The sequence below is a fragment of the Psammomys obesus genome, unplaced genomic scaffold, assembly GCF_907164565.1.
Source record: "Psammomys obesus unplaced genomic scaffold, mPsaObe1.curated_primary_1811, whole genome shotgun sequence".
Taxonomy (NCBI): domain Eukaryota; kingdom Metazoa; phylum Chordata; class Mammalia; order Rodentia; family Muridae; genus Psammomys; species Psammomys obesus.
The window spans coordinates 13,807,237-13,819,831 of NW_026596143.1; the positions used below are offsets into that span (position 1 = coordinate 13,807,237).

Genomic DNA, 12,595 nt, shown 5'->3' on the forward strand with positions numbered 1-12,595 from the left:
GAAGAAGAAGAAGAAGAAGAAGAAGAAGAAGAAGAAGAAGAAGAAGACATCAAATTGTGGTGTGGATGTAAAGAAGTGGGAAATAGTTATTCACTGCTGATGGGAATGCAAACAGGTACAGACATTATGGAAATCAGAATGGAGGTTGATCAAAACTCTAGAAATGGATGAGTCCCACTCAGAAGGGGAAATACAATGGACTTTGACAGTGGATGAAGAGAGGGGACTGGGTGGGAGAGGGTGTGGGGAGAAAAACAAGGGTTGGGGTCAGATGTAGAGATCGGGGGTGGGAGTGAGAGAGCTGAGAGAGAGAGAAAGGAAATGGACAGGGAAGGACATCTCTGAGACAAGCTGGAGACCTATGACAGAGTAGGCTCCTGCGAGGATACGGAAGTGACTCTAGCCAAGACTCCTAGCTGGTGGGGGACATGGAGACTAAAGAGGTTACCTCCTAGCCAGGTGGGACTTGTAGTGGAGGGAGGGGGACACCAACCCACTCACAAACCTTCAACCCAAAATCTACCTTGCCTACAGGATGTGCAGGGATAAAGATGCAGCAGAGAAAGAGAGAAAAGCCAACTAATGACTGGCCCAACCTGAGACCCACCCCATAGGAGAGAGCCAACCCCTGACACTATTAATAAAACTCTGCTAATGCTTGCAGGCAGAAGCCTAGCATGACAGTCCTCTGAGAGTCCACCCAGCAGCAGAACAAACAGATGCTGAGACCCACAGCCAAACGTTAGGTGGAGCTAGGGAAGTCTTGTGGAGGAGTGTGGGGAAGGATAGAAGGTCCTGAAGGGGACAAGAACCCCTAAAGAAGACCAACAGAGTCAGCTAACCTAGGCCCATAAGGTCTTAAAGAGACTCAAGCACCAACCAAAGAGCATGCATGGACTGGACACAGGCCCACGACACACATGTAGCTGACAGGCAGCTTGGTTTTCATGTGAGTCCCCTAGCAACAAAGGGAGTGTGGGTCATATCTGACATGGACTCAGCTGCCTGATATTGGATCACTTCCCTTAGCTGGGCTGCTTTGCCTGGCCTCAATAGAAGAGAATTACCAAGTCCTGATGCCATATGATGAGCTGGGGTGGGTTTTTAAGGGAGACTCCCTTTTCTGAGAAGGGAGTAAAGAGGAAGACAGTGGGAGGGAGCTGTGATTGAGATGTAAAGTGAACAACCGAACAAATTTATTTTTGAAAATGCTCAGTGTCACCAGTCATTAGGGAAAAGCATATTAACCATAATGAAATAAGCATGATAAAGTGATACATACGTTAATCAGTTGGATTCAGCCACTCCACAACAAATGTAACTACAAAAATATGGTTCATGCCATAAGCATATATAATCTGTCAATTAAAAAGTACCCTTAACATAAAAAGTGTTATCCTATTCCAAAGGTAAACATCATGTAAGAAACAGACTTACAATGTAAGATAACAGACTTGCATTAGCAAGTCAAAAGTAAACTAATCCAAATATTTAGTAAGCAGGGGAAAATATTCCCAACCTTCCTTTACTCTTTTTCCTTCCCTCATTGTTCTTTTTTCTTTTCCCCTTCTGCTCTTCCCTTTCCTTCCTCCTGTCTTGAAGCCAATCTTTTAAAGTGTTAATCTTTAATACTGACTAATTGTTTTTGTTCTCACAGGTCAATATTTCTTTTCAATTTCTTTACAAAGAGGGAACCTCTTTTAAAGGGTGGATTTACCTTTTCCGCCCTTACAGTGAACTGCCACGACGTTTTCAGGGTCCTTAGCCAGCCAGTCGCTCACTTCCCTGGAGAACAGCAGCATTTCCCTGATTTCAAATACAAGACTTTTTTCGTACAATGAAAAACTTTCCAAAGCACGAATTTTCTCAAGCGCCAAGCCCACGGTATTCGGCCCCTTTCTGGCAATGTGACCCGTGACTTACTCGAGCGTGGGGACGTTGTGGTCGTCAATCATGATTCTGCGGACCCTGTAGTGGAAGCGTTTCGGGTCATACGCTCTCTCACCTGAAGTAAATAATACATGTCACATAGCTATGCCCGAGAGCATAGCAAGTGAGAAAGTCACAAACAGGTAAACATTTTCAGTTAGAAAAATTCCTTATCTATCTTCAAGAGTAGCTTTCTGTTTATTCTGAAGAACAATCTTTCAGAGTTGCAGAAAAAGGAAGTCTGGTGATAATTCCCCTCACGCAAACTGAACTCCTTTTTTAAGAGGCTTCACCATTAGCTTTCCAGTGATGTCTCAGTGGGTCACCATGGGTGTTAGAGACCACAGAGCACAGACAGATGTGGCTGACAGGGATGGAAGCTACTAGAGATGTTCGTTTAACATACAGGCACTGAGCAAGTCACGAGAGACAGGGCCCTAAACTGAGGCACTTCTATTTCCTACAAGATTGCATTTTTGTTTTGTTCTAATCCAGTGCTCTCTACTCAAAACACTTACTCCAGGGGGGTTAGAGAACAGACTTGCTAATTTTTATGTCTTCAGCATAATCTAGAAGGAAATAAAGTATACGTTTATTGTCGTAGAATTGCTGGATCAGATATCCCCTGACATAGTTCACCTCTGCTCTGCTCATTTGGTCCTTCCAGGCCCACCTCAGCCTCCCTCCTAGGGTTCTTTGTGCGCTAACTTTCCTGTCCCACAAGAGCAACACAAGATGGGGAGTTTTACTCTGGCCTTCCACCACTTAATACGTATGAATAAACGAAACGTAAGAGAAGAGTCCGCAAGCAATCTACAGTAGCACAGCAGCGCGCCATGTACGTAACTGCATAGATTGTAGACTTGGTAGTGGTTTGGATGCTTGGTGTCGAGGAACCGCACGACCTCCTGAAGAAAGACAGACACAAATGTTACATAGCCAGGGTCATCCAGAAGCATGCTTGGAACAATCCTCCTCCAGGAGTAACTAACAATGGTCGCTTTTGCTTCACCTGCTTCTCATTGGCATCTCCTAGAGAAAATGCCCCAAATGTAAGGATGTGTAGATTGTACATCATATGTAACCTGCTAATAAAGAAGGCTGAGATACCCATATCAACCTTTGCTATCATTTGAACTGAATGCCCTGTATAAGCTCACGTGGTAGTGCACACCTTTAATCCCAGCACTCAGGAGGCACAGGCAGATGGATCTCTGTGAGTTTGAGGCCAGCCTGGTCTACACAGCAAGTTTCAGGACAGCCAGGACTACAGAGAGAACCCCTGTCTTGAAAAGCCAACCAACCAATCAATCAAACAAAACCCAAAACACTAAATGTACAGAACAAGGAAAGAAATTAAAAGCTGCAAAGGGAAAAGATCGAGTAACACGGAAAGGCAGACCTATTAGAACACCACCTTCCCTTTTCAGTGAAGACTCAAAAAGCCAGAAGGGCCTGGTTGGATGTTCTACAAACTCTAAGAGACCATACATGTCTGCTCAGACTACTATACCCAGCAAAAATTTCAGTCACACTAGACATTCCATGACAAAGCCAAATTTAGTTTGTATCTACCAACGCATTCAGCTCTACAGAAGATGCTAGGAGGAAAACTTCAACCTGAAAGGGCTAATTCTTTCAAAGCTTCCACGAAACAAGTGTGGAGTTATCTTACCTGTGTGGATACACAGAGGTCCTGCAGAGAACTTTTATTTTAAAAATATTGTAATGAGGCATAATATTAGATCCCACTCGCCTCTGTATCACACGCAAGGAACTGGATTTCATGATGCTTTTGAAATGCTCCAATGGCTTTCAAATATGTTAAACTATTTCATTGTTTTGAATATTTTTGCATTGTTAAATACTATATTCTAAATGTTGGGGTCTTGCTGCTGTTTTCTTGGTCATCATACTGTAGAATGCAAAGTTCCCTTAACTTACAGGAAGATGGGAGGGTTTAAATTTTAAAACGGCTGTGATGAGCCATGAAGTTCTGTCTGTATCAGACATGCTCTGCTCTTACAGGCGCTAACTAGTCCAGCCTAGATGACCTCTGATTGTGTTGAAATGGCTTTACTGCTAAATCGCTGTGTTGTGTTGTATTTCCTCCAAGAGCAGAGACTTTCAAAGGAGGGAACACAGTACATGTAGATTTTCTCAGTAGTTGAATATTTGTGTGCCTTCTGACAAACCTTGAAAGTTTTCCTTCAAAGGAGAAGAAACAACAGTTCCCTTCGAAAGTGTTATTGTAACGACCCCACCTTTCTGTTTTTATACTTATGCCAAAACCTTCCCTCCACCTCTAAGGCACATTCCTTGCTGTAGAAACAACAAATGTTACAGTCTCTCCACTTGCCGGAGACTGCTGATTTGTTTATTTGCTGGTCCCATGGATACCACATCTGGAGCACTTTGGCTACTTGAGGGCAGCACTGAACATTTCTTATATTTATGGTTGTGAGCCTAGCCTATAACGACTGAGCCATCTCTCCAGCCCTGAGCATTTCTTAGTAAGTAAACTTCAGACTTAAGATACTTTACCCTCAGGTTGGGGAGGTAGTTCAGTTGGTAAAATGCTGGCAATGCAAGCGTGAGAACCTAACTTTAATGCTCACACTTACATTAAAAGGCCAGATGTGGTTAAGTGCTTCGAACCCCAGCGCTGGGGAAATGCAGACAGACACATTCCTGAGGTTCACTGGAAGGCCAAGCTAGCCTTCTTGGTGAGCTCCATACTGTCTCAAAAGCAAAATGGACGGCACCTGAAGAACAACACTCACTGCTATCCTCCTGCCTCCACACACCTATGCACACACTTGCGCACACGTGAGCACACAGAAACTCACTACAGAAATACAATATAAAGGATTTTAAAGGGAAAAGTCACCCTCTGCATCCTTGACGTCAGTCAAAATATAATCTTGTAAATATAACATTCCTTCCTTCCTCCCTTTCTTTCTTTCCTTCCTTATTTCTTTCCCTCCCTCTCTATCTCCTTTTCCTTTCACCCCTCTCCCATCACTCCTCCTCCTCCCTTCCTTCCTTCTCCTTTCCTTTGTGTGGCCCTGGCTGTCCTGGAACTCACTTTGTAGACCAGGCTAGCCTCACGCTCAGAGATCTTGCCTGCCTCTGGGACTAAAGGCATGTACTGTTTGGGGGGATCCTTGTACTCACAGCGAAGCACCAAGAGAACCAGGAATGTTAATCACACAGGGGTGTCTCCTCAATGGAGGAGATAAAAATAAAACACCTGCATTCCATCCTGAAAGCTGGGAGTGGATTTTGTTAACGACCTGGAGACATTTTGCTGTCTGTGGAGGCCGACCTCACCCACCTTTTGCTATAGAGGCAGACCTCACCCAAATTCCCCAGAATGGTTATCCCAGATTCTTCCCTCTTTAGACAATTACCTATCCTTAGGGGAGATGTCACATGTGCTTTATGGCCTGCTGACCTCTTTGCTATGAGTCAGAGACCACACTAGAGTCTAGGCCTCTTGGCTATAGAACCCACCCTCACGGTCATGTACTTTGTAAAGGAGGTTTTTTTTTGTAGTCATTCCTTAAGTTTTATTCTGTACCTGGAATTGGGCTGCTGCTTGGAAACCTCTTCCCAAATTGCACTGTGTTTTAAATATGGAACAATGAACTGCCTGACATTAGACTCCCAGAAGTCTGATCCAGGTTGACAAAGTCAGTCTGCACTGGGTTTCCATTCTCATCTCTTCATGCGGTTCAATTCCCTGCCTGGATACCTGCATGGATCCCCTCAATGTGCCACCATGGCCTTAACATCCTTTCTTTGTAAGGATTAAGAAAAACCTCAGGGCTGTTTTGGTATCCTGGAAGGAGTTATGTGTCCATACATAACAACCTTTTTCATTCACTAGACAGCCGACACTTAAAATGACATCCTATTCAAGACGAGCAAGCTGTTACTACTGAACATAAGACCACTGAAGCTCTCTGTGGCTTAATCTGAAGCTCACCTGTAGCTCAACTAATAGCTTAGATTTGAGCCAGCATTAAGAATGAAACTATTCATTCAACCAACAGATAAGCCTTTTTGGTAGTATGCCTTAAGCATTTTATGAAAACCGACTGTCTTTGGACATTTCGATTAAAACAGGAAAGTTGTGGCTGGAGCGATAGCTCAAAGGTTGAGAGCACTGTCTGCTCTTCCAGAGGTTCTGAGTTCAATTCCCAGCAACCACAAGGTGGCACACAACCAGCTATAATGAGATCTGGTGCCCTCTTCTGACGAGGAGGTATACATGCAGACAGAACATTGTGTACATAATAAATAAACCTTTAAAAAAACAGCAAAGGAATCAATAATCGTCAATCAGACCCCAAGAAGATAACAGTTTAATAACTGATGGAAACCAATAGTCTAGAGATCACTTAAGTGATACTTCCGTTTTGATTTTCAACAAAATGAAGGTTTACTAGGGTTTTTTGGTCTTTTTGTTTTGTTTTTAATAACAATCTAGCTAGTATTAAATATGGATAAACTGAGACCAAGTTTATAAAAAGAAAAGTAGCTCAATTTAAGCAAACTATAATTAACTCAGAGCTACCAGCTTAATCTACTGAAAACAATATCACCTATCAAAGAACATGCTACCCACTAAGCTTAATTGTGGCAGTTTTGGGAGGTGAATTAAATATGACTGAACATGCTTCATTGGTATTTTTGTATCTGTTGCATGTAGATGAACACAAAGCATATTGATTGAGCTAAAGTCATTATTTTCAAGTTCACATACTTAAACTCATATGATATAGCAACCTGAAAACCTCTGCCCTGATGATTTTCCTGGTATATTCTGGTACCTTTGGAGGCCACGCAGGCTTCCAAAGGAGAAAAATCAACCAATAGTCCTTCCAGCTATGATACATCTGAGCCACAACAGTGACCGACATGACATGGCACAATAACCTTACAGGGCAATAGCGGCACCCATAGCCTTGATGGGAACCAACAGCTCTCTAACTAGACTTAAGATCCTCCCAACGAGATGAAAGCCAGGCTTGATACTGGAAACCTTGCCAAGGCGTCAGGGCAAAGGAAGTCATGGATTTTGGAGGAGAACTGACAACAGCCACTTTACTAAACCAGCCTAATCCCTGAGTACACGCTAAGTGTTCATCCCCGTGCCCAGAGACAAGGGCAGCTCTCACCTCTCATCAAGGAAACTTCTCTCTGCAGCAGACGGAGACCACTGCAGAAAGCTCCAATGAGTCAAGACGCGGAATCGTAGGGCACAATCCCACCCGACAGTCTATAGCAACCCCTGGACTGAAGCGTCAGAGATCATAGCAGAAAAGGGGTGGGAGGACCGTGAGAGCCAAAGCATCAGAGGGCTTGCTGGGAGACAGCGTCTCCTAATGTTAGAAGGCACACACAGAAAGTCTCAACAGCGTGAGAGCCCAAGCATGAGCCGACCGAGGGCAGCAGACATGCTAACACGGCTAGGACATTCACAAGGAATGTTGAAAACCTCAGACAGGAGCTTATCTACGATCTAAATGAGAACGTCCCATTCAGGAGCATTTCACCAAACGTCTCCTCAGAAAACATTCAGAGAAAGATTTTTTTTTTCCTACTTCTATTGACAGGAATTGTATTTTATTTGTTGTGTGAATGGTTCTTTTTTGTGTGAATCTTTGGAGATTTTTTTTCCATCTTTAGATAAGTAGTTAATATTGCGATATCAACAAAAAATGACTAAGAGTTTGTAAAAAGACAAATCTGGGTGTCCGGTTTGTGTGTCTTAAATGGGGATACTTGTTCGTATTTATAATTTTGACATTAATATACTATGGATATTTATAGAGAACAGTGTATTCATCGACTTCATGAAGTGTTGTATAATTGTATGAGTCCTTTTATAAGCAGTTGTATTTTCTATATAGTCAGAACCAATGATGTTATTTTTTTATAAAGAACTACAATGGTAGTTTTTCACACAACAATAACAATACATAACAATACTGGGTGAATCTTAATAATTTATTTTGAGGATAAAAATCCAGTCACAAAGGGTGTACAATATGATTACACTTATGTGAAATTGAAAGACTGGTGACAGAATGAAAAATGATTACATCTGGTATGTTAGGGTACTGACCAAAAGGAGGTCAGAAATGCTTACTGCCTTAATAAGGTATACACAGTTTCATCAGGATACACATTTAAGATGGATTCAAGTTAGTAGACATTTTACTCTAATAAGTGTGCAAAAAGGTATAAATATGAATGGAGTCACGAGGCGCCTCACGACATTTTAGTTTATCCTTTCATCATTTCATACAGTATATGTTGTATTGCATTCTTTTTCATCCCCAACTCCTTCCAGATCCTCCCCTCTTCCCTACCCCCCAACTTCACGTTTTATCTGTCTCTTTAAAAAAAAAATTAAAAACAACGGAAAAAGCTACTAGAACACACGGAGTCTGACTTGTTTTGGCTGCTTCTCGGAGCAGGAGGGCGGTGTGGTTGATGTATCCCTTGAAGAACGCTGACTTTTCCTATCCCAGAAGCTATCGCAAAATGCTTCTTTGTTAGTGTTGGAACTTTCATCACTGGTCGAAGTGCTGAAAACAGGTGACTGTAAACTCTCAGCCCTGCATGGGACATCTGTGTAACCCTCCGCCTCCACCCTCCCCACTCACGCACCGCTCAGCGAAGGTTATAGAAGGGAGGTCAGAAAGGAAGAGTTGGAGGATGAGGAGGGCGCTGCGAAACGTTTGTCTTCGTGGTTGCACTCAGGAGTTCACACTAGCTGGGGCTGTCTGCACAGAATCAAGCCAGTCAGCCAGGCAGCTCCACTGAGGAGCTGTTGGTGGCTGGTGACTGTTAGAGACGGTTGTTTTCCCCTTTGTGGCTTCTGATAGTCACACATGCTGTAGTGAATGACCACACACCATGGACACGTAAGCAGCACTTGTTGGATGCAATGGGTTATTAAAACACAGAAAGGAAGAGGACATGAAGTTGGGAGGGGAATTAGTTGGGGGATGTTGAGAACAGATGTCAGATGGAGCCACTGAGCCAAGCTCCTGAGGACTGTCGGCAATTACACACAGACACACAAGAGTGCCCAGCTGAGACAGCCGGTCCTGTCCTGGCTCACTAGACCCACTTAGCTAAGCTCAACAGAAATCAGTAAGTCACAGAACGACACGCTTAAAAGAGAGTGGCTATAAGCCAGTGAAATATTAAAGTAGTTTATAAATAGAAAAAGCAAATTGATGACCATCCATTGTGAGTTTGGGCCAGAAGAACAGTATTTACAAGTATACTGGCATGGTCAACAACAAGTGTGCAACTCCAGCATACACTCACTGGAGCAAGGAGCGCTTGCCATGGGGATAGCCTTACCTGAATTGGATTTCTATAGAAAGACTGCTTTCCAGACGATGGGAACGACATAGCAATGATACGCTCTGGAAGTCAAAATAATTGCTATTATGATGCACATTATAACAGAGATGACAAAATGTACAAAATTTCATCTACATGCCGTGAAACTCTTAAAAAGATAACATGCAAGAAAGGAGAAATAACACATTCTCTGAATAGTCAAAATGATACAAAGCATTAAATTATCTAATACAGTAATAACGATTAATCTGACACAGTGACCCTAAGACTCAGGTGATTCACAGATTTTTGTCGGCTTAAGTCTGCAGCTCCCTCAGTGGGAGTAAAATTTCTTTTCTTTAGCAAACCAAAGAAATTAGCCTTGTCTCCACTAAAGACAGAACTGCCAAAGTGCTTTCTGGCCCACCTGGCTCAGGAAATCGGAGATCACAGAATAGAGACTTCAGTTTCTGGAGTTGTAAGAAGATTCAAAGGACTCTTGGGATCCTTGGGACCAAAACCAACCACCAGAACTGAATAAATGAAAATCCAAGCAGAACTGTTTCAGCCGAAAACTGACCACCCCACCTCCTGTGCTTCAGCTCTAGTTTGAAATGACGGGAGCAGACAATTCTAGTGTCACCATCAGACTACCACCGCGACGTATGTGTTAGCCGATAAGGAATGCCTTGAAATAATGGCAGAAATGAGACAGAATGTAGCATCTACACTCTCAAGCAAAACGCACGGTTTTTACAAACAACAACAGAGAAGCTTCACCAACCGGTAACGTAAGTGAGATCTAGGTCAAAGCCATCCTTCTTGTATCGTCGTTTGTTTCCTGAGACCTGAATTGGAAAATCATAGAGCAGGAAATAAACCAATAGGAAAAAGGACACGGTGTACATCTCTCCAGACTTTGCAAGTATTTCCCGGAACATAAAACCAAAGCAAACGGCCACTCACCAGCCGCCTTGTCAGCTTTTCAAGGTGTCTTTTTTGATGAGCCAGTTGCAAAATTCTTACCAGAATGAGCAGTCGTAGAGGCCGAAATAAAACTGCTAATCTAAATAAATTAGAGATAAAAGTTTGAATACCCATTTTTGCTACAAAAAAAAAAAAACCCAGAATATTTGGTTTACATGGATTGAATCTGACAATTTTATAGTTAATGAGGTTTTTTTTGTGGTGCTATTGATCAAGTCCAAGGCTCTGTGCAGGCTGGACAGGTTGTTCTGTGTGCACAGCTTCTAGTTTTGTATTCATCTGGGCAGATGATGTTTTTATCTCCATGTAGAAGGGAATGGGCAATGTCTAGAGACACTTTTCATTGTCATACCATTATGTTGGTGTGTTGCCAGTATGCCAAGTGGATACAAGGAGAGAATGTTGATAAACATCTTGCTATGAATGGCATCCTCTCCTAGAATTCTCTGACCTAAAATGTCGATAATGCTAAGGTTGGGAAAGACAGGTTCAGAATACGTAGTTTAACATCAGTGTTTCTCTTTCTCTTTTCTTTTCTTTCCTTTGTGAGTGTGTGTGTGTGTGTTCATCAAAACATTGCCTGTGTCGTTTATATCAGTAAACAGAAAATCACTACTTTTGGTAAAGACACATCAGAAAACAGACTGAAATGCTAACCAAGTACGCTGGTCGGCGTTTGTCCTTCCAGCAAGCACACCAAGATAGAGGACTACTGTTCTGAAACACTCTTTTGAGGCCACGTGAACAAGCCAGCTGGAAAAGCTGTTCAAAGCTCTTTCAAGCATGGGGTGTGGGCGTAAGGCGTGGTTCCGCAGTGAAGAGCACTGTTTCTCGTGCAGAGGCCTGGGTCTGGTTCCCAGCACCCACATGGCAGCTCACAGCCATCTGCAGTTCCAGCTTCAGGAGACCTCTTCTAGTCTCTAAGGCACGGCGCACATGTGCTGCACAGACATACATGCAGGCAAAGCGCCCGCACACGTAAAATAAAAATAAATAAATCTTTTTTAAAAATCATAAAAATAAAGCACGGAGCAATAGGCCCGGAGCCACTAAGTTCCCAGTGCCTCTAAGGAGGAACTTGAGAGACTGGTTTACAACACACAATGACACATTTGGCTGAACCCTGGATTGAAGTCCCGGGAACTTAGGGTACAGAAAGAAACCAGTTATTTGACAAATGATAAGCCTACCTCACAACCTTCATTTCAATACACACTTTTTTTTTTCTATTTTGCCACAGTAAAAAGGAGGCCAGAAAGAGAGGGAGAAAAAGAGAAAGATGAAGAAGAGAGAGCTAATAGATTCTGACAGTTTTGATTTTGCCAGAGTTTTCTCATTTCTACTACAACTCCTCTTTACTGCTGCTGGTCATGCTTCCTCCTGGTTTCTTGCTACATTTACTGCTCTTCAGAGATCTAAATTGGAGTCTTCAAATTATATATATGCTTAATATTCTCTTGGTTACAGGGACTTCCCAGGACCATAGAACTTTATGTATAAGGTATTTGAGGGCAAAGCACAAATGAGAATTTATTTGTTTATTTATTTATTTCTTTGCATGCTCTCTTTATTCAGCTAAAGATTCTTAGTATATCTACCTTTAGTTGGCCCCTAACACCTTTTAGTTTCAAAGTATGTGGAAATTTATATGAACATTTCACTTTTAAACCACTTACCTGGTATATAACCAGGGAATTAAAAGTTTAAAATATTAAATAAAATCAGGGAAATGCAACAGAACAAAGGAAGCAAACAGCCCAGAAGAACAAGAGAGGAGTTTTGAGAGGTAAGCAGTGTGTTTCCTACCTTGGGATATCTCTAAGAAACTTCTTGTCATAAAATATGTAAGTGATGGCAATGAGCAGAGTCACACCAATGACGACGGCATCTAGGGTGTTCAGTAGGTCAGAGAAATAATGCTGTCTCCTGGAGCAGGGGCACGGGAAAGGTTTACAAGTTATTCAGGAAGAACTGTCAGGCCTGCTGGCAGTCCCAGAGAGAATTAGGTGTTATCTTAGCCTCACCTCAGACTCTAACCACTCATTGGCTCATGATGCCCACCATGTCACATGTGTGTGACTCTGTCCCAAGCACATGTTTTGTGGGGTGTGACGGTCAGCTGGAGTTGAGCACTAACCGTGCAGCTTTTGAGAGTCATCACCTATGCTCAGGTAGATCTTTTCAGTAGCACAGGTGTTCAAGCTGGTCATGCTTCTGTAAGTAGTACATTTATATCTATGCATTTATCTTTCCATCTCTATTATCTATCTATCTATCTATCTATCTATCTATCTATCTATCTATCTAT

At 42.5% G+C, this 12,595-nt stretch overlaps 1 protein-coding gene across 3 annotated transcripts in view; it reads right to left on the reverse strand.

Annotated features, from left to right (window-relative positions):
* Window positions 1-12,595, reverse strand: part of LOC129666278 (phosphatidylinositol 3,4,5-trisphosphate 3-phosphatase TPTE2-like) — a 39,878-nt gene that overhangs the window by 25,823 nt on the left and 1,460 nt on the right. For 2 of the 3 annotated variants that reach the window (XM_055593309.1, XM_055593308.1), the window contains exons 2-8: window positions 12,094-12,213; window positions 10,267-10,366; window positions 10,085-10,148; window positions 9,319-9,383; window positions 2,777-2,837; window positions 1,924-2,005; window positions 1,718-1,806 (exon numbers count right to left, since the gene is read on the reverse strand). In XM_055593309.1, coding sequence (XP_055449284.1) covers window positions 1,718-1,806; window positions 1,924-2,005; window positions 2,777-2,837; window positions 9,319-9,383; window positions 10,085-10,148; window positions 10,267-10,366; window positions 12,094-12,213 — 581 coding nt within the window. The remainder of the gene's footprint in view (window positions 1-1,717; window positions 1,807-1,923; window positions 2,006-2,776; window positions 2,838-9,318; window positions 9,384-10,084; window positions 10,149-10,266; window positions 10,367-12,093; window positions 12,214-12,595) is intronic. The other variant, XM_055593310.1, reaches the window with a different exon arrangement.